This window comes from Orbicella franksi, chromosome 7 (genome assembly GCF_964199315.1).
Source record: "Orbicella franksi chromosome 7, jaOrbFran1.1, whole genome shotgun sequence".
NCBI classification, from domain to species: Eukaryota; Metazoa; Cnidaria; class Anthozoa; order Scleractinia; family Merulinidae; genus Orbicella; species Orbicella franksi.
This window is the reverse complement of record NC_138151.1, coordinates 17,205,700-17,228,199: the sequence shown is the minus strand read 5'-3', so window position 1 is coordinate 17,228,199 and position 22,500 is coordinate 17,205,700. Positions and strand designations below refer to the sequence as shown.

General features: G+C 38.9%; 2 protein-coding genes and 1 pseudogene across 2 annotated transcripts; 2 read left to right on the top strand and 1 right to left on the bottom strand.

Moving 5' to 3' along the window:
• The first annotated feature begins 32 nt into the window (after positions 1 to 32).
• On the top strand, positions 33 to 5,473 carry LOC145492790 (uncharacterized). Its single transcript, XM_081472174.1, has 2 exons — positions 33 to 1,074; positions 3,749 to 5,473. Exons 1-2 carry the CDS (start codon positions 44 to 46, stop codon positions 4,305 to 4,307), a joined length of 1,590 nt encoding a protein of 529 aa, XP_081328300.1. The 5' UTR covers positions 33 to 43; the 3' UTR covers positions 4,308 to 5,473.
• Positions 5,474 to 11,107: 5,634 nt separating this feature from the next.
• On the bottom strand, positions 11,108 to 13,047 carry LOC145493552 (histamine H2 receptor-like; annotated as a pseudogene).
• Positions 13,048 to 18,663: 5,616 nt separating this feature from the next.
• Positions 18,664 to 21,833, top strand: LOC145492585 (uncharacterized). The gene is made up of 2 exons (XM_081472017.1): positions 18,664 to 19,096; positions 21,247 to 21,833. The coding sequence occupies exons 1-2, from the start codon at positions 18,823 to 18,825 to the stop codon at positions 21,582 to 21,584; spliced, it is 612 nt and encodes a 203-aa protein (XP_081328143.1). The 5' UTR covers positions 18,664 to 18,822; the 3' UTR covers positions 21,585 to 21,833.
• Positions 21,834 to 22,500: the final 667 nt, after the last annotated feature.

Below are 22,500 nucleotides of genomic sequence, written 5' to 3'. Positions count from 1 at the left end.
TAACGAGAAACTTAACTTCTAGCAAATTGCGGCGGTTTTAAATATGTGTTGTGCTGCAGGTGAAGATGGTAATGACAACACGATTCACTGTGATCTGGATATTCAAGAGAGCAAATGGCTGGCAGTTTTCAACGCCATCCTAGCAGTAGTTGTAGGGGCTGTGTTCTTGTACTGGCCTTTGCTTTTGTGTGCGATACCTGACTCTTTTTTCAAAGAAGATCACGAAAGCTGCGAAACAAACGATTTAGAAGACCAAACCGCCCTTGAGAGCTTAAAAACTCGCCGAACCGTAACAAGAGGCGAGGGAACGTTTTATGATCTTGAACAGGGCAGCCACATCGGAAATTCCGCTTTTGAAACAATCCCAATAGATGATTTAAGTCCAATCACTTTCGCAATGATGGTTCGAAACTGCGTCAAAATGCTACCAACATTAAGCCATGGATTTAACGTAAAATTGTTTTTCATTTGGTATTGTGTTATTCCGATATTTTTCTATATAAAGCTAGTGTTGTACTTCATAATCAAAAGTAATCATCTCGACGATGCTTCCAAAAAGCTCCTGTTTCAAGTAGCAGATTTTTACCTTAACGTGTTTAGCTTGGATAAACCCCTTGTGTATGTTCTGTTTATTTTGCCATATTTTATAATTCCGGGCGTATTAATTGTGTGTTGGAGACCAGAAAAGGGAACTTCAGCGAGTCACATTACTCCTCAAAGGGAAATAATTCAGCAAGTAAAAGCCGTGCCTCAAATAATTCCACAGAAATTGTTAACCCTGTTGAAAGTTTTTCTAAGCATATGCCGCAAGGGTAAGTTACATGATACGCATGTTCACTCTCTGCATTCGTTATGCGGACATGTAATTTGTGTGTTATGGACTGCTTTATTGATGTTATTTTTTGCTCCAGTAGTCTCATTACTAGCATTTTTAGTTATATTATTTGCGTCAGTTATATGCACCATAATATACTCACCCTATTTTTGCCTGATGAAGGTAACGTTTAGATATATTCACAAACGCCCAGTGTATAGGGGCATCTTGTTTTTAACTCTAGTTTACTCCTCTTTAAGGTTACAGTATACCTTCGGGTCGGCAATTTTCTTCAAATTTGGATTTTTGGGTCAAAATAGTGGTCGAAGAATAATCTCTAATTTCTGAAAAAAAAATTTGAAAAAGGCTAAATATTGGCGGAGAAATGGCGGTTTTACGTTTTCACCGGAAGTAAAAGTTTACCTCTTGATTGACAGCCCTATAGCGCGTATGCAATCAACCGAGACGATTTTCGCGGGAATTACCTATATGGATGTCACGAATTGACTACTCAGTTGATCAGCATTTAACACTAATGGAAGCTTCTCAAATTCTAAAAAGGCTTTAGTTGAGAAGGCTAGAAGATCCATTTTCGCATCCAAACGTTATCTTGATTTCAATAAACTTCCTATCAATATGTGTAATAAACTATTTGATACTCTATTTCAACCTATACTTTTATACGGATCCGAAATCTGGGGAGCATACGATAGCATAAACCTCAAAAAATGGGAAAAAGACCCTGTGGAAAGACTTCATACACAGTTTTACAAATATTACCTCGGCCTCAACAGAAGAGCACCAAATATTGCCGCTCGAAACGAAACAGGACGGTTGTCATTAAAATTTAATATTCTTCCAAAAATTATTAAATTTTGGCTACATCTAGTCTGTCTCCCAGAAGATAGCGTTGCCAAACAATGCCTCAATATTTCCAATCAACTGGCAAATGAAGCAAAGTCCTCTTTCATGTTAACAGTCAATGAAATCATCAAAAATTATTTAGATGACCAAAACCATCCGCATAATATAAACACACACAATTACAATGAACAAATCATCAAACATAATTTACAAAAACTAAAATATCACATCTCAAATGATATGAAAAGACACCAAATGGAGATAATTCGGTCTAACAGAAAGTTGAATTTCTACTCAAGTTTTAAAAGAGATGTAAGCAAATCTGAGTACCTAGAACAAGTAATGAACCTCAAACATAGACAAGCTTTGGCAAAACTCCGATGTGGTAATCATAATCTTAGAATTGAATCTGGGCGACACTGTACTCCTAAATTACCTGAAACTCTTAGAATTTGTCAGTACTGCCGTTCTAACCAAATTGAGAATGAAATGCATTTCTTATTTCATTGTGACCGATACAATAATATTAGACAACAAGTCACAAATGACATCATCAAGAAATATCCAAAATTTGATTCCTTTAATAACACAGAGAAAACAATATTTCTATTTAACAATGCTGATACTTTTATTTGTAAAAAACTAGGTTACTTTACATATGAAGCACTACAAATAAGAGAACTTTGTAACCCTGGAACTTAAAATGAAGAATCTTGTAACTAACTATTTTTATTTTTCTTTCTGGTTGCTGTTGTATTTTGTTTCGTTTTTTGAATTTTTATTTAGCGATTCTGCATTTAGGTAACACCATCTATATGGGAATACCAATAAATTGTTGTTGTTGTTGTTGTTGTTGTTGCATTGTTGTTCTGACTACCCAGCATCTTTGGTATTAGGCGTGTCTCTATTAAGTTATAAGTAAACATAGACCACGTTTAAACCATGGACCAGTTCGAAAAAGCGAAAACAGCGAAGAACGAATGAAAATACATCAATGAGTGAAGAAGCGAAAGTTCGCCACGCGGATGAAGCTATAGTTATCGTATAAGGCGGGCAAATATTCGTGGTAAGAGAAAAGAAAGGTTCTGTAAAAATTTCGGAACTTGACAGCAATAACAGGGATGCTGACAGAGACTCTTCTGATGAGTCCGATATCGACGAATCGTCGGACTCATTGAGACCATCTGAAATATTATCCATGCACAGTTGCCCACACACAGTTGCTCTCCGCGCTTTCTTTTGTTTGTTTCCTTCGCTCAGCCACTCTAGCGTTCGTATCCTTTTTAGTCTTCTCTATGTTGCCAGACCAGCTTCAAGAAAAACCGAGCTACAGAAAAATTATCTCTCTGCCTTCGGTTCCTTGAGCGCATTGCGAAACACAAGAGTTTTTTAGAGATTCGCGCGTAAATTTCACCAGGAGGTTAACGGTAGTAAACTTTCCCTGCACTGATTGGCTTAGTTATCTGAGAACCCAGTTGAAGGCGTTTGTGGGCGGAGTTTGTTTGCGAAGCAGAAAATTTTTCTTAGCGCTGTTTTCTCGAATAAATTTTTTCACTTGAAGCAGACACTTAAAAGAGTTATAACTCAAAGGGAATTTGTTCAATTGCTCTTAAATTTGGACAGTGGCTAGTTTAACATATAAACTACAAAAGCGTGTCTGGGAATGGTTAATTTCGAAATACTTTTTCTTCGAGAGCGATTTTTGTACGATCACTCCACATTTTTTTAATCCTGTTTCGAAAATGTTCTGTAACTTTTTACTGCAATTGAATATGCCAAAACGCAGACACGTTTTTTAAGCGCTTTGGGCCCTGAAACCGAGGAAAAAATTAAATTGGCGAAAAACGAAATTCGCTTTGACTTGTAGCTTTCGAAAGGTGATTCGGGCGCTCGCATTTAGTGGTCGTGAAAAATTCGACAATTCATTTTCTTTCAAAATTCTTGGTATAGTTTGATAGCCAGCCCCATAAGCTTTAATTTGATATAGGGGTTTGGGTATCTACAGCTTAAACTGCACGCGCTACATCGCTTGCGCGCGAGACACCCCTGAAGGTATACTGTAACCTTAAGTGTCTTCATCCTTGCAGTTTTTTCATGTCAGTTTGTTGTGCGAATGGTCGGTTTTGTAATCATGGGATTAACTCTTAACGGGGAAGTAACAATTCCTTATGTAACATTTGTTTTTGTGGTTTGGAGAAACATCCATCTTTGCTTCAATAATTTACAAAACAGATACAAGCAGATCAAAGAAATGATTTCAGAACAGTGGAAAGAGTTGACCGGTCATGAAGAGACCATTCCAACAGACCTATTTTGGTTCGTCTGTAACACTTACAAAGTATTACCCGTTGCCAATGAACTTTGCCGTATGTTGTGGAATGTGATCGCTATATTGGTGTTTCTGGTTATTGCGTTATCAGCGATCTTCCTCTTTAACGTGGTATTGTACGACTCGTCCGCAATCGTCTCGACCATCGCCGTGTTTGTTAGCGGGAGATTGTCCGAAGTGTTTTTCAGTCAAGTTACAACAGGCTACAGTTTTAGTGGCTGGGAAAGACTTCGTAAAAAACAAATGATTCGCTCTGCTGTTGTGGAGTTTAATACTCAGACTGGAACAGCCATGGATTGATAACTATGGGAAGATTCACATAGAACGTCAGTTTAGAGAATTTCTCGGGAATCCATGTTTCAATAGCAGTTCTCAGTCCCACGCATTGAGTCAGCTTTATATTAGCCTGTGTTTCCAGGTTATTCAGTACTTCTGTAGTCGATTTAGCATTTTGTTTTACTTCATTTTGCCTCAGTTTGTTTTGCTCTAGTTTGTACTATGATCAATAAAAATATTTAGTTGCAAGGGCATATATATTATCCACGAAAAAGTATCTTTCAAATTTCTAGCCACGCACAGAAGGGTAAGAATTCACATACAATGAAACCATCAACGGGCCGCAAACTCTGGCCGTATTAACGGGGTGGCCGTATAAAAAGGTACTTTGAATAAGAAAATAACCGACTGCTATTGTTAAGGCCAGAATGAACTGGCCGTAATAAGATTTTAATATAATATAAACAATAAATAAAACTCTTCTGTTAAAAATATACCTTATATACCTTATTTCTCCGATTAAGCGCCGTGGGGGTTTATTAAATTTTTGGACCTTGCATGAGAGTGAGCGCTTCCACAGTCAAAACTAGTCCTAGTAACCTTTCTGCATACCACGGAAGTAAGAAAGATTTGTAAAGCACTCTGACGCCGTAGTAGAACATATTTACTTGAACAAGTAAAGTTTTAGTCATTTTTACATGGTCGCGTAATACTCAGATGCAACGCTTACGTCATATAGAATCTGACTCGTACCCAGAAGCTACTTCAGTGTTTTTGGCGAGAGTCTGGTGAGAGACGATTGGATTGGAGAAAGGTCGGGGCCCAAGGGAGTCATGGAAAGGCACATTCTCCTCGCGACGCGTAAGGCTTTAGGGGGGATTAAAACACATATAAATCATATCGAAGTTGTCGGATGAATAAAACTTGTCTCTTGTTTTATTCCCCCAAGTCTCGGAGTAAAGTTAGAATTTTAGAATTTCAAAATTGGCTAATTTCCCTTTTTTCTCATAAACTATTGGAATTCAGAATTCGTGATCGTTTAAGAAATAAGAAACATTCTCCGTGTTTCTATTGAGTTTTAGTATAAAGGTACTAGCGTTCTATCACGAATGCCGTTCTCTGATTGGCCACGCTACTCATTATCTATTCTGTGATAGGTAGTGGGTAGCGTAGCAGCGTGCCCTTGTTAAAAAAAAAAATGACGGCTGCTTCTTGGGGTTTTCGAAGTGTCTCAGAAGAAGATTTCGATAAAGTTTTGAACGACTAGTAGATTTATTCTAAAGCATTAGATTATGAACTCAAGATTTCTATGCGTGATAGTTGACTTAATAGAAACGCGAATGCAAGTTTGGAAGAATGACAAATTCTGTGGAAACACAAATCGTAGTGGAGTGTTTCCACAGTACAGTGTCTCCTCGAACTCTTTTCAAGCTCTCCAAAACGTTCAGGCAAACAAAAGCAGATATAATTTTTTTCTTTTTCCCAAGGACAATACACTCTTTCTTTTTCATAAAAGAACTTAGTATAATATCCAGAGGGGAATATACGAAATGGACATTCTGATTGGTCGAAAAGCTCGGCTTATCACGCTAGCCACGCTAGGTGGTGAATAAAACATTTGTAAGCTTGGTTACTGAGCTCCCCACCTTTGCCATCTCGGCAAGTAATAACATGGCGGACAGTTGCTGAATGAAAGTTTCAATTATTCGAAAGACATCATTCCAAGTCCAGGATATTTGAAAGGACGAAGAATTTTCAAAATGACTGTTGACGTCGTTGGACCAAAAATCTTTTCAAGAACTTGTATTCACGTATATAATTTCGTGTGTTGAAAATTTGTAAAAACAATACAGTTACATGTTTATAACTAAACCATATAAAATTCTTCCTTGCTCTCAACGGCAAAACTGGCCAAAAAGCAACAAAAACAGCACTAGCCGTATGTTGGATGCTAATATCACATTTCAACCTCGTTCCCAGGGTTGATAACATTTCTGCAATAAGTTATGCGCGTCATACCAGACTGTAATGCCTACAGGCTGGCTACAGAATTACTTGATCACCATCCAGACACCAAATACATTTGAAAGTAGTAATGTCATACGTTATTATTAATTAATCAATTAATCTAGGAATATTCACAGGAATGCTTTCTGACTAAAATCGACAGGAAAATAAGAAGATTCAGCCAAGGCCGGCAAAACACAATATTCCTATATAAAAAAAAAAGAATGTAAGTGAATCTACAGTGAAATTGTTTCTGTAAAAGGCAATTGTTTCTGTAAAGTTGTTAACTCTTTTATAAGTCTACTGCCTTACTCATTTATTTCTTCCGATTTTTAATTCTCAATTTGTTTATCTTTTTATTGCTTGCGTGATTTCCTACTGATTCATGATGTCAACAAATTGCATTCCTTTTTCAGGTTTTATTCTATACCACTCCTGTGCAGGTTTTATTATGCATTTGCAGTTCAGTTGCATGCGATATTAGTTTGTAATGATCGGATGCAGCATTTCATGATGGCAGTTGCTTGCATTTCCTTGCTCCGCGTTTTGCTGAGCTCCTTCGCGTCCTTGTCCTGTTTGTCCCACAGGGTTGTGTGATCCAAACATTCGCATCTCAATTTCTTCCGCTTCGGCGACGTTTGAAGTTCTACAAGTTAACTCAATAAACGCTACCCGAAACTGTCTCATTCTGACCGAGTAAATAATTGGATTTAGGAACGAGTTCAGTACTGCCATCAACATGGCTGAAAAGGTACATGCATACACTGTTTTTCTAGTCGTGTTATCCCGATTACCGGGGGGGGGGGCACTGCCATATATGGGCTATATAGGTATGTGCCGCTGTGAAGGGTATGGTTTTCGAGCAGTTTACTCTAGGACAGGGTATATAAATCAGAGCGTTTGGGTCTAGAATAGGGTATCATTTTTCACAAAAATGACTAGTTGGTTGAAGATTTTATCTAGAGTAAGGAAACCAGAAATTGCCATTCAAAAATATAAAAAAATCAAATCGGCAAGTTAAAATTTACGCAAATCAGCCTCAACAGTGTCGATAGATGGGGGGATTTCGGGAGTTTACTCTAGTATAGGTTAGCACAATTCAGCTGAACTAGCTCTGGTATAGGCTAAGGGTTCCAGGGTCCCAGCGGCACATTCCCACCCAGAAATTCCCAAAGTACCTCCCCCGGGTCCCGATTACTAATTACAACAATTCTAATAGCGCAAATTGGCAAATAACAGATGAAAAGCAATGAAAAATGATAGTTGTCACTTTAAAAGCCTTTTTGTCTTTTAGAAATTTCTGCCTTGCCTCTTCCATAACTTGCTGAGTTGAAAGTTGCTTTTCGTGTCGTCGGACTTCACAATAGACCGAGATTTGGCAGAAAATGATGAAGACAACGGACAAGCCGATAAAAATATGATTGGTTAAGAAAAATACAGTCTTGTCACCTAGCAGGGGAGCTTGCAGGATAAGAGAAAATAACCAAGCCAGTGCAAAACAAGTTAGCAAACGAGCTTCCGTGACAAGTCCGGTATTGTTCAAGAAAGTGTGCTTCATGGCTACATATCTTTCCCCACTTATTAGGGCAAGGTGGATAAGGGACGTATCACACAGAACATTCGTCAAAAAGAGTGAGACGTTTTGCAATGTACACGTTTGAGTTGTTGTCTATCCTCGAACTATACTAATCATTAACGCTGTAAACATGGGTTGAACAATAACACCCACCATCATATCGGTCGAGGCCAAACTCGCAAGTAGTATGTTAGCCTTGATGGCTCTCATACGGGATTTTGTTTTCACGGCCATTATAACCAACGCGTTTAAAGCAGCAGTGCAAGGAAATGTGACGATGCTGATTACTGCGAGAAAAATAAGAAGGGCTTTCACCTCAGTGGCAGAAGGTGGCAGTGTTCCACCTAGCACAGAGTAGATTCTGCATCTAGGGCGGTAAGATACCCTGGCTTGGAAGGCTTCCGTTCATTGCTTCTCCCTTTTGGTTGATACACTTAACTTTTAAATTCCGTGCACTTCTCTCTCTCTCTCTCTCTCTCTCTCTCTCTCTCTCTCTCTCTCTCTCTCTCTCTCTCTCCTGCTTCCTTGAAACTGGCTTCTCATTATTTATACTTGTGCTTGTTAAGTTTTTAACTTTTCACCTGGCATTTTTCAGTTTTAATTTCATGTTACAATTGATCACTTTCTGTATGTGCATTGTTGTCATGCCTCATTGTTTTATCTCTGGAGTTGAAAAAATAGACCATTTTCGAGTTGCCGCTTGCTTTTTGTCAGAACAAGTCCTCGTGCAAAACTTTTCGTAGGAAAATGAGTTTGATTTGCATGCGAATAATCCTGTAGCGGAAACACATTTTCATATGAATGGTTTCGCACGAAGACTCGTTTTGACAAAGACGCAAAAGTCAACTCGGAAGTAATCTCCTGTTCAATTTACTGTTTGTTTGTTTCTTATCTTTTTTTTTTAATTTCATTTTTAAGTAAGGCAATTTTTTGCTATAAACGCCGCTATCGTCATGAATTAATCGTCCATTATTCCAGTTTTAGCTCCAGATTGTTTAACAACGATTGAAGTGAGAACGCCAAATCAAAACCTATTCTAAGCCAATCACCGAACAGTTTCACAAGTATAAGTGGACATATTTGTATATGGTGGAAGAAAGATATGCTTTTAAAACGGCGCTGACTAAATTCTCTTCAGTATTGAACTGTTATCTGAATATTTGAAAACGAACTGCGTATCGGCCGATATCTCAAGGAGTTCTTTTGTCGATAGAAGTTAGTTGCGATTGCAACAGCTGCTAAATACCGAAGGATATCCCGAGCTCAGTAAATAACATAATAACAAGTAACATAAAGGAACGGAAAGAAAGAAAATCAGCTTGCATATTTGAAAAGACTGATAGATTCACAAACTAACAGAAATAAACGGGGTGTAGATAAAAATTTCAAGGCCGAAAAGATCGATGTGAAAGTTTCCTTCTCTATTCTAATGTAGAAAGCATCAACAAAAACAAACGATTTACAAAATTATCTCACCCTCATTGAAAAACAACTTCGTATAACCTCCTCTGCAATCTAGTAATTTCTCTTTTACCTCACATTTTACGGAGTTTTCACATCGATTTAATTTCCCGCGTTTTGAAGTCTTTGAACATTTAGCCAACCATAATTTTCGCGATTTGTCCAGATTTTTAGAAATCAAGTAACTTTATTTTGGTAAAGACTTAAGATTACACAAAATGCACAGAGCTGATAATATGGTAAAGAATGTAATGGCGGTTACTTTTGTGTTTTTGTGTTGCTGAGTCTCACACTAATTAGAAACTTGTTTTACAAGACATTGAGGTCAGAAGGACAAACGCAAACATACTGAATGCTGTTGTTTTTTCGACAGCAGTATGTACAGCTAAGATTATTGTGATTTATCTTTAGTGTGAACCATGCTTTCCATCACAGAGGAACAAGATTTAGTACGAAGTTAGTTTTATTGGATCAACTTGATTTTTACTTTACCATCTCTTCGCCATACTCCTTCATAATTTTGTTGTCTAGTGCCACCGTTAAACAAACCTCCACACCCGGCGACCGCCTCTCTTACATTCCTTCCCCTGGATACGTGGAAACGGGTTCCCCGCCGAAAAGTCACCGTTCGACCCGCATGGTTTATCCCTCCCTTACCGCCATTGATGAATCTCTTTCCCCCTTCACAAGTCAGGAATAACTCCACTCTTCGTCTCTTTGGAAACCCCCTCCCCTTGAGCCCTGAATATTGGCCTTTTTAATGGCCACAAATTTCCGTCGGATTCATTCTACCCCCCGTAACGCGTTCCACTCTCGGTCTTTTGGCCTTGATCTCCGTTGCAAACTCGAATGCTGCTCTCCCACCCACCCCAGCTAAAAGGTAATTTTGCCGTGTAGACACTAGCGACTCCGCAAGCTTACACGAAGTAGGTGTTTATAGTAAAGAGAAGATATTCAGTGCAAACACGAGATCAAGGTGTACGCTGGCCACGTTTGAAACTGCATCAGACGCTTAAATTACTTAAACATGTCATGCTCTTGGTTAAATTGAATAATGGTCAATAAGTCTAGCGTCGCCATGCATATTCGAACCTCGAGGAGCTTAGGGAGAACTGCATATTCTCTTTGGGGCCCGGTGCCGACTCGTGCAGCGCCGACCAGCTGGCCTTGTCATTGAATTTATTAAAGAAAACTCTCCAGTTCAAGGGATATAGAAAAGTAATAGCTTGGAAAACGAAGCAACTCGGATAGATCATTATCTCTTGTTTGAAGTAAGTCGAAGGGAAAAACTAGTAAATTTCAGTAGAAAATACAAATAAACCAATTAACTTATTGATTTTTTGGATTTTCTTTTGTTCTATTTTCCCTCGCTTTTTTGAGAGTTTCAAAGACATCTTGCAATGGAAAAGAGCCAAAACACTGGACTTACAAAAAGTTTGGCAAATTACAGGTGTCGAGCTAAAATAAAATAGGCTAAAAACGAGATCTTTGGAGACGCGAGTGTACGCCTGTCATTGACATTAAAACATTTGTGACTCAGTCTTAAAATTACATTTGAACTCTGAACACCCGTAGGGAACACTATCCTATAAAAGCTATACACATAAGCCTAGCTCCATAAGATATAGTTTTTGAGCTAGTTTACTTTCTTTTCTAGGCTTCATAGACTTCTGAAAAGACTTGCCATATCGTCGGAAATTTTGTTATCGAAAAAGGGCGTGCACTTTTAGTTACGGTCACTGACCAAAGAAAGCCAGGGAATTTCCCACTCTATTTACGAACTATCCGAGATCATTCAGTAATAAATAAAGTCATAAATTGCATTTATTTTCACATTATTGCAAACACATCATTATTTAAATAATGCAACGTTAAGATTCTTTTAATAATGGTGATAAATATAATTCAGTTCAGTGATCGGTTTATATGCTATGGCGGCGCTGTGCCGGTTTTATGATCGAGTTCTCGCTCAGCTGTGCGGGATGAATTTTGTGTTGTCGAAGCATTTTATGGTCAGTGTTGTTCGTATTTCATTGCTCTGCGTTTTGCCGAGCTCCTTCGCGTCCTCGTCCTGTTTGTCCAACAGAGTTGTGTGATCTAAACACTCGCATCTCAATTTCTTCCGCTCTAGCAATGTTTGCAGTTCTACAAGTTAACTCAATAAATGCTACGCGAAACTGTCTCATTCTGACCGAGTAAATAATTGGATTTAGGAACGAGTTCAATACTTCCATATACGTAACTAAATAGAAACATGCATACGCCGTTTGTACAGACATGTTACTGCGAAAATCTATAAGCACAACTCTAAAAACGCAAATGGAAATATAACAGATGAAAAGGATTGAAACGATGATAGCTGTCAGTTTAAAAGCCCTTTTGTCTTTCAGAAATTTCTGCCTTGCCTCTTCCGTAACTTGCTGAGTTGAAAGTTGCTTTTCGTGTCGTCGAACTTCACGGTAGACCTTGATTTGGCAGAAAACGATAATAGCGAAAGATAGGACTATAAATGTGTTATTGATGATTAAAAATACATCCCTGTCAATACTAAGAGGAATGTGCAGAATATATAAGGGAAAATAACCAAGGCAGTGTATGCATAGGGGCGCTTCATGGCGAGTTATCTTTCCCCACTTATCATACCAAGGTGGATAAGAGAAATCTCACAAAGGACACTCCTGACAAATTGTGTGAAATTTTGTAAAGCACACGACATAGTCGTGAAATTTCCTCGAACGATAGTTATCATTAATGTTATGAACAGAGGTTGAACAATCACACCCACCATCAGGTCGGTCGTGGCCAAACACGCGAGTAGTATGTTAGTCTTGATCGCTCTCATTCGGGATTTTGTTTTCACGGCCGTTATAACCAACGCGTTTAAGGTAGCAGTGAAAGGAAATGTGACGATGCTGATCACTGAAAAAAAAATAAGAAAGGCTTTGACTTCAGTGGCACAAGATGGCAGTTCGCCTCCCAGTAAATAGTAGACTCCAAGCGGCAACATCCCTTGGCTTGGAAGGCTTCTGTTCATTGCTTTCCTCTTTTGCGTTTTCTCACTAGAATCTGTGAATCTTTTTCTGTCCTGCCTGCTTCCGTAAAACTGAACCTTCATATGATGTGCTTGTCTTGGTTACTAATTCTTTTTAACCAGCACTTTCAGTTTTGTGCTGAAAACGCTTCCTAGCCATTTACCAGCTAGGGACGTCAGAGTGTTCTTTTATCTATTTTTCTTTGCGGTACTGACGTTATTCAATTTAACACCCTGCTGTGTCGGCTGGGAAGGAAGCCAACCATTTTTTTCTTAAGTTTGTCAATGCTTTACTGAATCGTCCATTATTCCATAAGCTCAACAACGAATGAAGTGGGAACTCAAAATCAGCACTTGCTTTGGGCCAATCAGCAAACAGTTATTATGACAATAATTAAGTTGAAAACGTTCGGTTTTATAATTGTATTTCTCTTTGTATATATATCATTTTACCTCTTTTAGCAAATTCTATGGCAAGAGTTACACAAGTGTTTCTGGACATGTGTCTATGAGGTGGAAGAGAAACCTTATGATCTTCAGCCTTAACGACAAATAAATGAATTAACAGCGCCGAATAAATCCTTCCACTTAAAAGAGAAAACAACTTGTCTACTTTGCTCATCAAAATGTAAATTATCTTTGCGCGCGCCATCATTACGCAACAACTTCGGCTAGTTCTGTTACATAAGCGGTGCACTATTGAACTTTTGAGGGAAGGGGGGGTGTTTGTTTGTTTGTTTGTTTGTTTGTTTTTTTAATCATTCACTTGGCCATTGCTGAAAAAAAAAATTCACGTACATTTAGTAAGCGAGAAAAAAATGAATGTTACACGGAGAATAAAATGCCATCCATTAACACGTCCTGAGAAAAACAAAATTCCTATTGCATGAAAGGGTGTAAAAAGAAATTTATGCTTATACCTGTACTCTCAAAAGTTAAATGGTCCACCCCTAAAAATTGTACTTTTCAAATGTATCGTGTTTCAATTGAGTTAAAGAAAGCGAGTGGAAGTTTGGGAGAACGAGAAATGCTGTGGGAACACGAGCCGCAGGCGAGTGTTTCCACAGCTTTTTCGAATTCTCCCAAACTTTCACGAGTGTGTCTAAACTCGACAAAGACACGGAGAACATGTTTTCTATTTCTTTTTAGAAATTCCGCGACGGAAAAAAGAAAACAGCTTTACTTTGATCATCAAAATGTAAATTATCTTTGCTCGCGCCATCATTACGTCAACAGCTCGTTCTGTGTTTCTATCGATAGAAACACGATTTTAAACCAATCAGCGCGAGTAGTTGATTTCTTTGGGCTGTTTTATCATGCAAATTAGTTGCAATTTTAACAGCTGCAAAAAATTGACCTACATCCCGTGGGAATGAGTCATTTTGGGGTTAATCAGTTTATTGTCAACTGAGTGCTCCAAAGTAGTTTTGATTCTGAGGCTTTCGGAAAACATTTGATCGAAAGAAATTTTTGCGATTTGACAAGACGTTTAGAAAAGAAGTTATTTTATTTCCTCATTTTCTTACCGATTTCGTGGTAAGCCAAAGATTTTTTATTTAAAACGTTGACGTCGAAACTGAGATAAAGAGACTGACGGTGCTAACTGTTGCGTTTTTCTGTTAATGAGTCACAGGCTTATTAATAAACTGTTATACAAGGCAAAAATGGCCGAAAGGCTAGATCCACTTCACTTGGCGAAGCCTTGATACGATTTGACCAGCGGTTCCAGGAATGTGCCGAAAAAATTGAAAGTGATTTTATGACGAAAGTAAATTCAGTGATATGGATTTAAATACTCCACTTAATTGGCATGCATTGAAACTAAATTTCTGTAATATCTCAGTTTTGTTTATCTGTGGTGTCCGATTTTTGTGTTTTGAACGAAAACTTGAGAGTTTTTAGGCTGGCGTGCAGCTGGGTATGTCGCAAACTCCTTGATGACCGGCAGTGTAAACTGCTTGTGACGCAGGTAAGAACTCAACGTCACCAAAATTTTAAGCCAAAACTGAGGTCATTAGTTAAATCGGTTTCGCTAAAAGGAACAACAATGAAGAAAGGCTGATAACTACGTAGAACACTTAACGCGAGAATGACATCATGACGGCCCAAACTGAAAGCCAAGAACTGCAACCGTGGACAGCTGTTTCGACCTGTTTAGATCCGGGGGGAGGGGGGCACTGCCATATATGGGCTATATAGGTATGTGCCGCTGTGAAGGGTACGGTTTTCAAGCAGTTTACTCCAGGATAGGGTATATAAATCAGAGCCTTTAGGTCTAGAATAGGGTATCATTTTTCACAAAACTGACTAGTTGGTTGAAGATTGTATCTAGACTAAGGAAACCAGGAATTGCCACTCAAAAATATAACAAAATCAAATCGGCAAGTTTAAATTTACGCAAATCAGCCTCGACAGTGTCGATAGATGGGGGGATTTGGGAAGTTTACTCTAGTATAGGGTAACAAAATTCAGCTGAACTGGCTCTGGTATAGGTTAAGGGTTCCAGGGTCCCAGCGGCACATCCCCACCCAGAAATTCCCAAAGTAACCCCCCCGGGGTTTAGATCTAGTTGGCTGATCAGAGCTTTTACAGATGCTACGTACGTGTACCAACAGAGGGCATTTTCGTTTGCTGTCCCTTGCATTTGCCATTAGTAATAAAAAGAAACTTTGTCAAAGCTAAAAACAGGAGCCATAATCGGGGACGGAGACCGTAAGTCTCGGGATTCGCGCACACCTATGATATGGGACAATTTTTCTATTTTTAGAACAAATTGCGCCATCCTGACGTCATATATCCGCGCGGATTCACGCACATGTCAGGGACTCTCGCGTGAATGTTGTCACGTTGCGTGAACAAATGGTGAGAGTTGAGAGATTCTCTTGCGTATTTTACACAGCGATGGCAGGGAATAAGGCATGGAATACGAACCAGGGCGCTTATATGTAGTTTTATGATCTGAGCTAACGGAAAAGGTGGGTTTTTCAGGGTCGAAAACAAGACTTCAATCTCGCGCTGGAAATGAATAATAAGATCTGCTCACGCTAGTTGTAAGCTTACGCGTATGTTTTTGCGTTTGTTCTGACTTAAGAATATAGCAAGAAAACTCTCTACTCTGGTATCGAGTTAATTTGTGAGTTTCTCAGACAATGGTTCATCATAACCAAAACCTGTTTTGACGGTTTCTTATTGTTTCTGCTTGTTTGGTGAGTTTGCAAAAGTTTTTGAAAGGAAAGTCTGACGCGTGCAGTAAGCTCATTTGCATAGTGCAGCTCGTGCACTTTCAAGTCCGAGTCGTTGTTTTCAATTGTCAACAAATCTTGACAAAGATTTCTTTCGTTATCTTTTGTGCTGAGATACTGTAACAAATTTCACGAACGCAAAAAAGGCTACTAACATCATGTGTGTTTCTTCAACATAAGCATAGTGAAGTTTTACACTGCGAAAATGAAAATAGACAAGGAGTTTTGATAGCTCGATCAACAAACTCGAAATCGTTATTCCAAGTTGATTAAAGAAAGCGTCATCGTAACTTTGCTGATTATTTCTGCTTTATTCACATATTTTCAGCTTAGCTTTAATATGTTCTCAAACATTTATCAATCTTAAACATATTTAAAAACTATAGAGTTATTGTTTGAGTTCGATGTACGCTTTCACACGAAAGTGCGGCGGAAGTACAATTTGTCATGTTTACTGACTGTACTGAAAACACGCATCGGCAGGCGCTCTCATTCATTGACAACAGAGAATTTACTTGATTTTTACACGAATAAAACTGAGCAGTGTCTACGGACCTAAAGTTATTGGGCCTTGATGAAACATCAAGCGTTGCTTAAAATTCAAGCGAAACTCAAACTAGCAATTATTTTGTTTTACTTTTCGGTCGCGATAGACTGACAAATTCTTCGCAAGCGTGTGGCAAGAGGAGCTAGGAAACTATGAAGCCCTGAAGCTCTGCTATATCTAAATATATCCAACTAGTTTTTTGCTGTGTAATGGAAAAGCTGTTAATCTTCAACATATGTGAAATTTAAAGTGGAGTAATGTACAGCTCATGTAAAAGAAGTATCCGTCGGAACACAACTTGATCAGCGATATATATAAGCTTACAGCGGAACATGCCTAAATTCGACACTGTCTTACTTCACTCAAACTGGAGCAGCTTACGACGAAAATACTTAAGCAAAATTCCAACAGACGTGAACGCGTTGAGTTGTGGGTCAAAACCATGAAAATTTTCGGGAATTTCGGACGCCATTTCCCCCGCGCGACATCCGCAAAAATCCTCGCAGCATGTACGCGCGTGTGCTGCAGGCGATGGCGCAATTTGTTCTAAAAATAGAATTATTGTCCCATATCATGGGGACAACCCCAATACTAGAAATGGCGCGCGCTTACGGTCTCCGTCCCCGATTATGGCTCCTGCTAAAAATCAATGAGAATTTCGTTCGAAATCCGACCGTAGTTAGTCAAGGTCTAGCCATTGCCTTATCATCAATTTTGGAGCATATAAAAAGATGTTTGGTTATGTCAATCAAAATGAATTTTGTTCTCAGTACAAGTGCCTGAGCTTTGTTAAAAAGCTGTCAACAAGAAATCATGGTCACTTGTTTAAACTTAAACTTCTTCACTTTCGTCATTTCATGGAGAATTTGAATATGATTTCTTAAACTTCATGTTTCTATTTTTTTTTTTACTGATAACTTGATTTATGAAGGTTTCAGTTTCACCCAAAGGTAATGTTTCTTATGTTCTAGAAAATCAAGATTTAGAAATGACATTTTGCCTCCTATCAGTTTTCGTTTGTCAAACTAAAAGCATTCTATACTGAGCTTTCAATTTAAATCTGAAAATTGCAAGGGTTCTTTTTGCTTTCTTACGTTTTGGAAAACGGAAAACAACACGTCAGTTAAAAATAATACATTTTTATCATTCAGGTTTTCCTTGAACGAAACATAACGTAAGTTCATTAAAATTGTAAGTTGGTTTTCGAAATGAAAATGAAAGCAGCTGTTCGAAACTCAGTCACGTTGAGAACACAGCGTTCAGCGGTATTCCCCCAGCTTCCTCTGCACAGCGCTTCTAATTATGGCTGTAACCGCTATCGATATCTGGACTCAGAAATAAGCGCTAGGGTGTGACTGAACACTGTAGCAGTTCTGGACTGAAATAGAAAACCAAAAACGCTGGCAACAAGTTCTTGATTGTTGCTCTGAATCGAATTGGCAGCAACGACGAAATTTAACCGCAAAACTATGCCCTCACTCGTTCGTTTTCTGGTACTACTCAACTCGTGAATAAAATCGTACACGCGCATATTCCATGGAGTAACCTCTATTGTATCTGTTAGTTTTGACAAGGGCTTAGCTGGTCTGTGGAATAACATGTTCGGTGTTTACATCATCTCCGGAAATATGGGAACAAATTTGATCCCGGAGTTGAAGCATGTGAGACACTGATCGTGTTTATCGCCTACACTAACAGCCCTTGAATTGAGCAGTAGCCGTATGTGGTACCCAACGTTTTTGAGCTTAAGAAGGTGATTCCCATGTTTTTTTTTTTTTGTTTTTTTTTTCAAATGTTGGGTTATGTTTAACCAGACCGAGAAAAGACCCTCAATTTTTTTTCTTGTGATGCTGTTAATTATGCCTTGTAAGAAGGTTCTAACTTTTAATTGTTCAGAGTGAACTTGTAAAATCATTGTCACCAGTCACCATTTGAGCAGGTTGTTTGACAGTCACTAATGAACTTAGCCTTGGACAAGAAAGGACTCTGAAAGTGTTTGACGATTGAGAAAACGAATACATGTGCTCTTGTTTCGTTACACAGCGGATATCCGTTGTCAATTTCTGTTTCTGGTCATGTTTATCGACTAAACAGCAAATAAGATAAATGAAAAAGTTCCCTCTTAGCTACAAACTTAAGACAAATGGAAAAAGAAAACCCAATCAAAACCGCACTGAGACAAACTTCAAGGGAATGCTGAAATTCGTTTAAGGTATGTTTTATTTAGGTCAAAACATTTCCGATATTGCAATGAGTCCTATTTTGGAAAAACTATTGGAAAGTAATCATAACGAGTATTTTTTTTAAATTCACTTTCATTTGAATACACTCTAATGGCGAATTTCACACAACGTGACCGCCACGAAAAGCGATTGAAAATTTCTCTCTTCAAAGTAAAACATTTTCCCCTGCTGGTGAAACATATATTTGACACAAATTTCAAATTGTAAAATTTCGATAAGTTCACACGTTGCTGCTATTTCTTTTTATTTAGCGCTTCAAAAGAAAGGCACTATCATTGTTCTCATTTAACAATGAGTCCTTAATTTAGGCGGCATTTTCACGTGCAAGCGTTGGCAGACGTGCCAACCCGCCCCTTGAGAGTGACATGTATTAAAGCCCATTGCGAACCTATCACTTTTGCTGAATTAGCTGTGCTGAAAGCAGCCGGCGCAATGGCTCAAACTTTACCGTTTTCTGTCGACAATATTCTTCGTTCGGACTTCCCTCATCCTTCCCGAATTACAAAAGCTCCTAGGGTGCTGTACGTAGGAGCTCCTTTAAGCAGCAGCAAAGTCCCATATGTCGCTTTAAGATGCCAGGTCGATCGACGCATGAACCAGTGCAGCGAGACTGAATTTTTCGGTAGAGGTGGTTACAGCACTCAAACTCCGGAGAAAGATGTCTATCAAAACTCTGGTCATATCGGAGAGCAGCCACGAAAAAGAGGTATGTTGAGTACAATTTTCAATATCTGACCGCTTGTGGAGTTTTTATTTTAGTTCATTCACTTTTTCACTCTCTTGCAAACTCAAAATTTAAGAGCAGTTCAGTTAAAGAACGTGGTTTTTCTAATGACACATCACACTTGAAATTTCCTGCTCAGAAGGTGTTGAAAATGTTCATTGGAGACAACGTTTTATTTCACGCGTTTAAGAACGTAATTAGGCTTAAACCAGCTTAAAGATTGTCGCCTCTGTTTATGTTCGTGTAAAACAATGCGTCTTTGGTGAAAAGTTATCTTTATGCATAGTTACGTTAACTCACACATTTCGCGTTAAACGGCGTTTACCGCGACTAACTATGCTACGATTCAATCCATTTGACACCCTTGAATGTCTTGTCAGTTGGGACTAAGATTAAAGCAAAATATTACATTTATACTCGCTTTTGCCAACTGGTCCATAAAACCGCGAATAAGGTTTCTTTTTCATTTGCTCTTAATTTATTTTACAGCCTTCGGTTTGTTCCGCAGGTTGCGGGATGTTCATTTCACATATACAGAAGTAGCCCGTTAGCGATATAGCACTGAGAAGCCGTATAATCATATAATCTTGATTTGCCCTGGGTAGGCCTACAGTATTAACGACTGCGGAGTTGTTTTACGTGCCACTGCATGATACGACATTACTGATTCCTTTCAAACTGATGATGTCTTAACAAGAATAATTTTTATGTTAAAGTTATAGCACCTCTTTATTACGACTGATCTTCAGTTCGCAGTTTAGTGCAACTGAACATTGCAAATTCAGTTTCTTTTTGCCGTTATGTCATTTACCTCTTGTTTAACGGAGTAAACCTCTACTGATACAATAAACGTTGAAGACTCCACACGTTGGCTGTGGGTGTCCTCAACGAACTGGTTGTATTAACGGGGAGGTTTTCAAGTAGCAAATTAAATGACCAAGCTTTGGTTCGAGCCATAAAAAAAAGGATGGCAGCTGTAACAACGGGCTGGAAGTGGTCGAATTGACGGGTTGGTCCAAGGGTGGGACGAGGGAGGGGGAGGGAGGGGGAGGGAGGGGGAGGGAGGGGGAGGGAGGGGGGGAGGGAGGGGGAGGGAGGGGGGGAGGGAGGGAACTCTCATGTAAAAAGGACGGACCTGCTAGTCGGGAATTTCGAAAATAACCCGGCCCTACAAGGTACCAAGGTTTTTCTGGGTGCGGCTTGAAATGTTTTTCACCCCAAAGAGGTATACCAATTCTAACACAGCGCAATTAACTGATACAATCATAATTTTTAATATCGATAAAGACGATTGCTTAGGATAACTTCTATTCGTAAAGCTGACTGTCAAATATCTCTAGTAATATTATTTCGGCTCAATACCGCAAAAGCTCTCGCTGTGGACCTTTTGATGCTGAGCCCCTTAAGAGGTACCAAAACTGTCTTTTTAACCCATAAAAGGGACGACGAGCATCTCTGTTCTTTAATTTTTATATGTCACTATTATCCCCCCTTCCCCGGAAGAAGTTAGTCATATAATAAGACGGAGTTCCATTGTAAAGTATGCAGCTTTCACTATCAGGCGGACAAAAAATTTTTTCAGCAGTCGGGGTTTGAAATAAATGCTGCCATTAAACTGTTTGCAAACGCACCTTCACCGGCGCTGAAAGAATCAAATGCAATTATAAGTGCTGTATCTTCTGCTGGCTTCTTCAGTAACAGTTCAGATATCTACATCTTTATTCAGTCTCGATAGGAATGCCATATTTTTACATTGTCAGTCTGGTAATAAGAACAACAGAACAAGTAAATACATTTATACTCTATTTGTTTGGATCCTATGGATGGCTCCATTTTATGAGTCGGGTAAATCTAGATATGTGATTCTGTGACGCAATGGTACAGAGAGCGTTTATAGGCTTGATCACAAGTTAGAAAACATATTCTCAGCTGAATACTGTCTGCCGTAACGCTTTTGAAGTCAGCGAATTAAATATGAATTAGCGTCTTCTTTGTGTGTACCATATTTATTCCAAGCAGTTTGCAAAGAATATTTCTCTCCCCATTTGTGACAGCAAAGTCCATCTACCTTAACTTGCCTATTTCCTCGACTGTAGCAAAATTCTTTTCTTCGATTTCCTTCTCATTTATAGACAACAATGCTGCAAGTGCAAATAAAAAGATGGAGGAAGCGAAACGGGTCAATGACACAACTGGACCTGCAAAAGGCACAGCGAAAAAGAAGCGCAATCGAAGTCATTTCACACAGATACAACTCAAGTATTTGGATGACGTATTTTCCCGCCAACAATACTTGACACGCGACGAGCGCGCGCTGCTGGCTGGCGCCTTAGACATGACAGAGCTGCAGATCAGAAACTGGTTTCAAAACAGGAGATACCAGTTAAGGCACCGCGGAATAAACCGCGCCAGGCAGGTTCCAGTCAAAGTGTTGGTGAGCAGCAGTAGTGCGCATTCTTCAGAGGATTGATGTCACTAGATCTAGATGTTCACGCGACTTGCACGTGATGTGCGCGTGAGTTTTATCCTGAAGGAATACATGAACTTAGTCTTTATCGAACCTGCAAAATGTCAGTTACATACAGTATATTTATCATTTTCTTTGCTGAAAGGGCTGTCCATATAAAATTCTGCCAGCATTGAATTGAAGAGTGAGATTAAAGTATAATTTATCTAATATGGAACATGACTGAATAATAAATAAATGTAGTACAGAGCAGTTCTGTTGTTAGGATTTGTTAGGATTTATGGCTGAGGTCGCCGTTTTGGGTTTTAAAGGAATATTTTGTCCCGTTTGAAGGGCATAACTGAAAAACTGACACTATTTGCAGCATGAAACTGATGCTATGCGGGGCAGACGTTTCCACGGGATATCGGCTTGAAGCCCCTCCACTGATTTACATCAGCATTTCAATCATTGGCTACGAAATGTTTCCTTTTTCGTTCAGAGAAGGCCCCGCACTAGTGAAAGAGATTTTCCCTGTATGTTTCTTTAAGATCGTAAGAAACGTACAAAAGTAATAAATGGTGTAAATCACTAAGGGGGTTGCATACATTACAAGGAACCAGGATCTCTTGTTATGTATAATCTCTGCAAATAAAGCATCGGAAATTCCAAGACCAAAGCCAGCACAGTTTAGATCAACGTACCAAGTTCGATTAACGATTCAAAATGGCGGAAATAACAGCGGGCCACTTGAAGTATTCCGGTGAGGCTGGGGACAGATTCAGGAAGCTATAGCCTAAGTTGAGTAATGTGGTTCTCTACCAATACGCCTTTGTTTGCAGTATTATATTCACACCTTAACTCGAGTCTGCTCCATTTTATTTTTTTCTCAAAATTTGTATCAGCGGAACGAAATAATGGGAGAGCAATTTTTTTTGTC

Excerpts from the sequence above, each read along its gene's own strand:
- LOC145492790 (XM_081472174.1), top strand. The coding sequence starts at position 44 with ATGTGTTGTGCTGCAGGTGAAGATGGTAATGACAACACGATTCACTGT. Across the intron at positions 1,075-3,748 it reads CTAGTTTACTCCTCTTTAAG|TGTCTTCATCCTTGCAGTTT; the intron begins GTTACAGTATAC and ends TGTAACCTTAAG.
- LOC145492585 (XM_081472017.1), top strand. The coding sequence starts at position 18,823 with ATGGCTCAAACTTTACCGTTTTCTGTCGACAATATTCTTCGTTCGGAC. Across the intron at positions 19,097-21,246 it reads AGAGCAGCCACGAAAAAGAG|ACAACAATGCTGCAAGTGCA; the intron begins GTATGTTGAGTA and ends TCTCATTTATAG.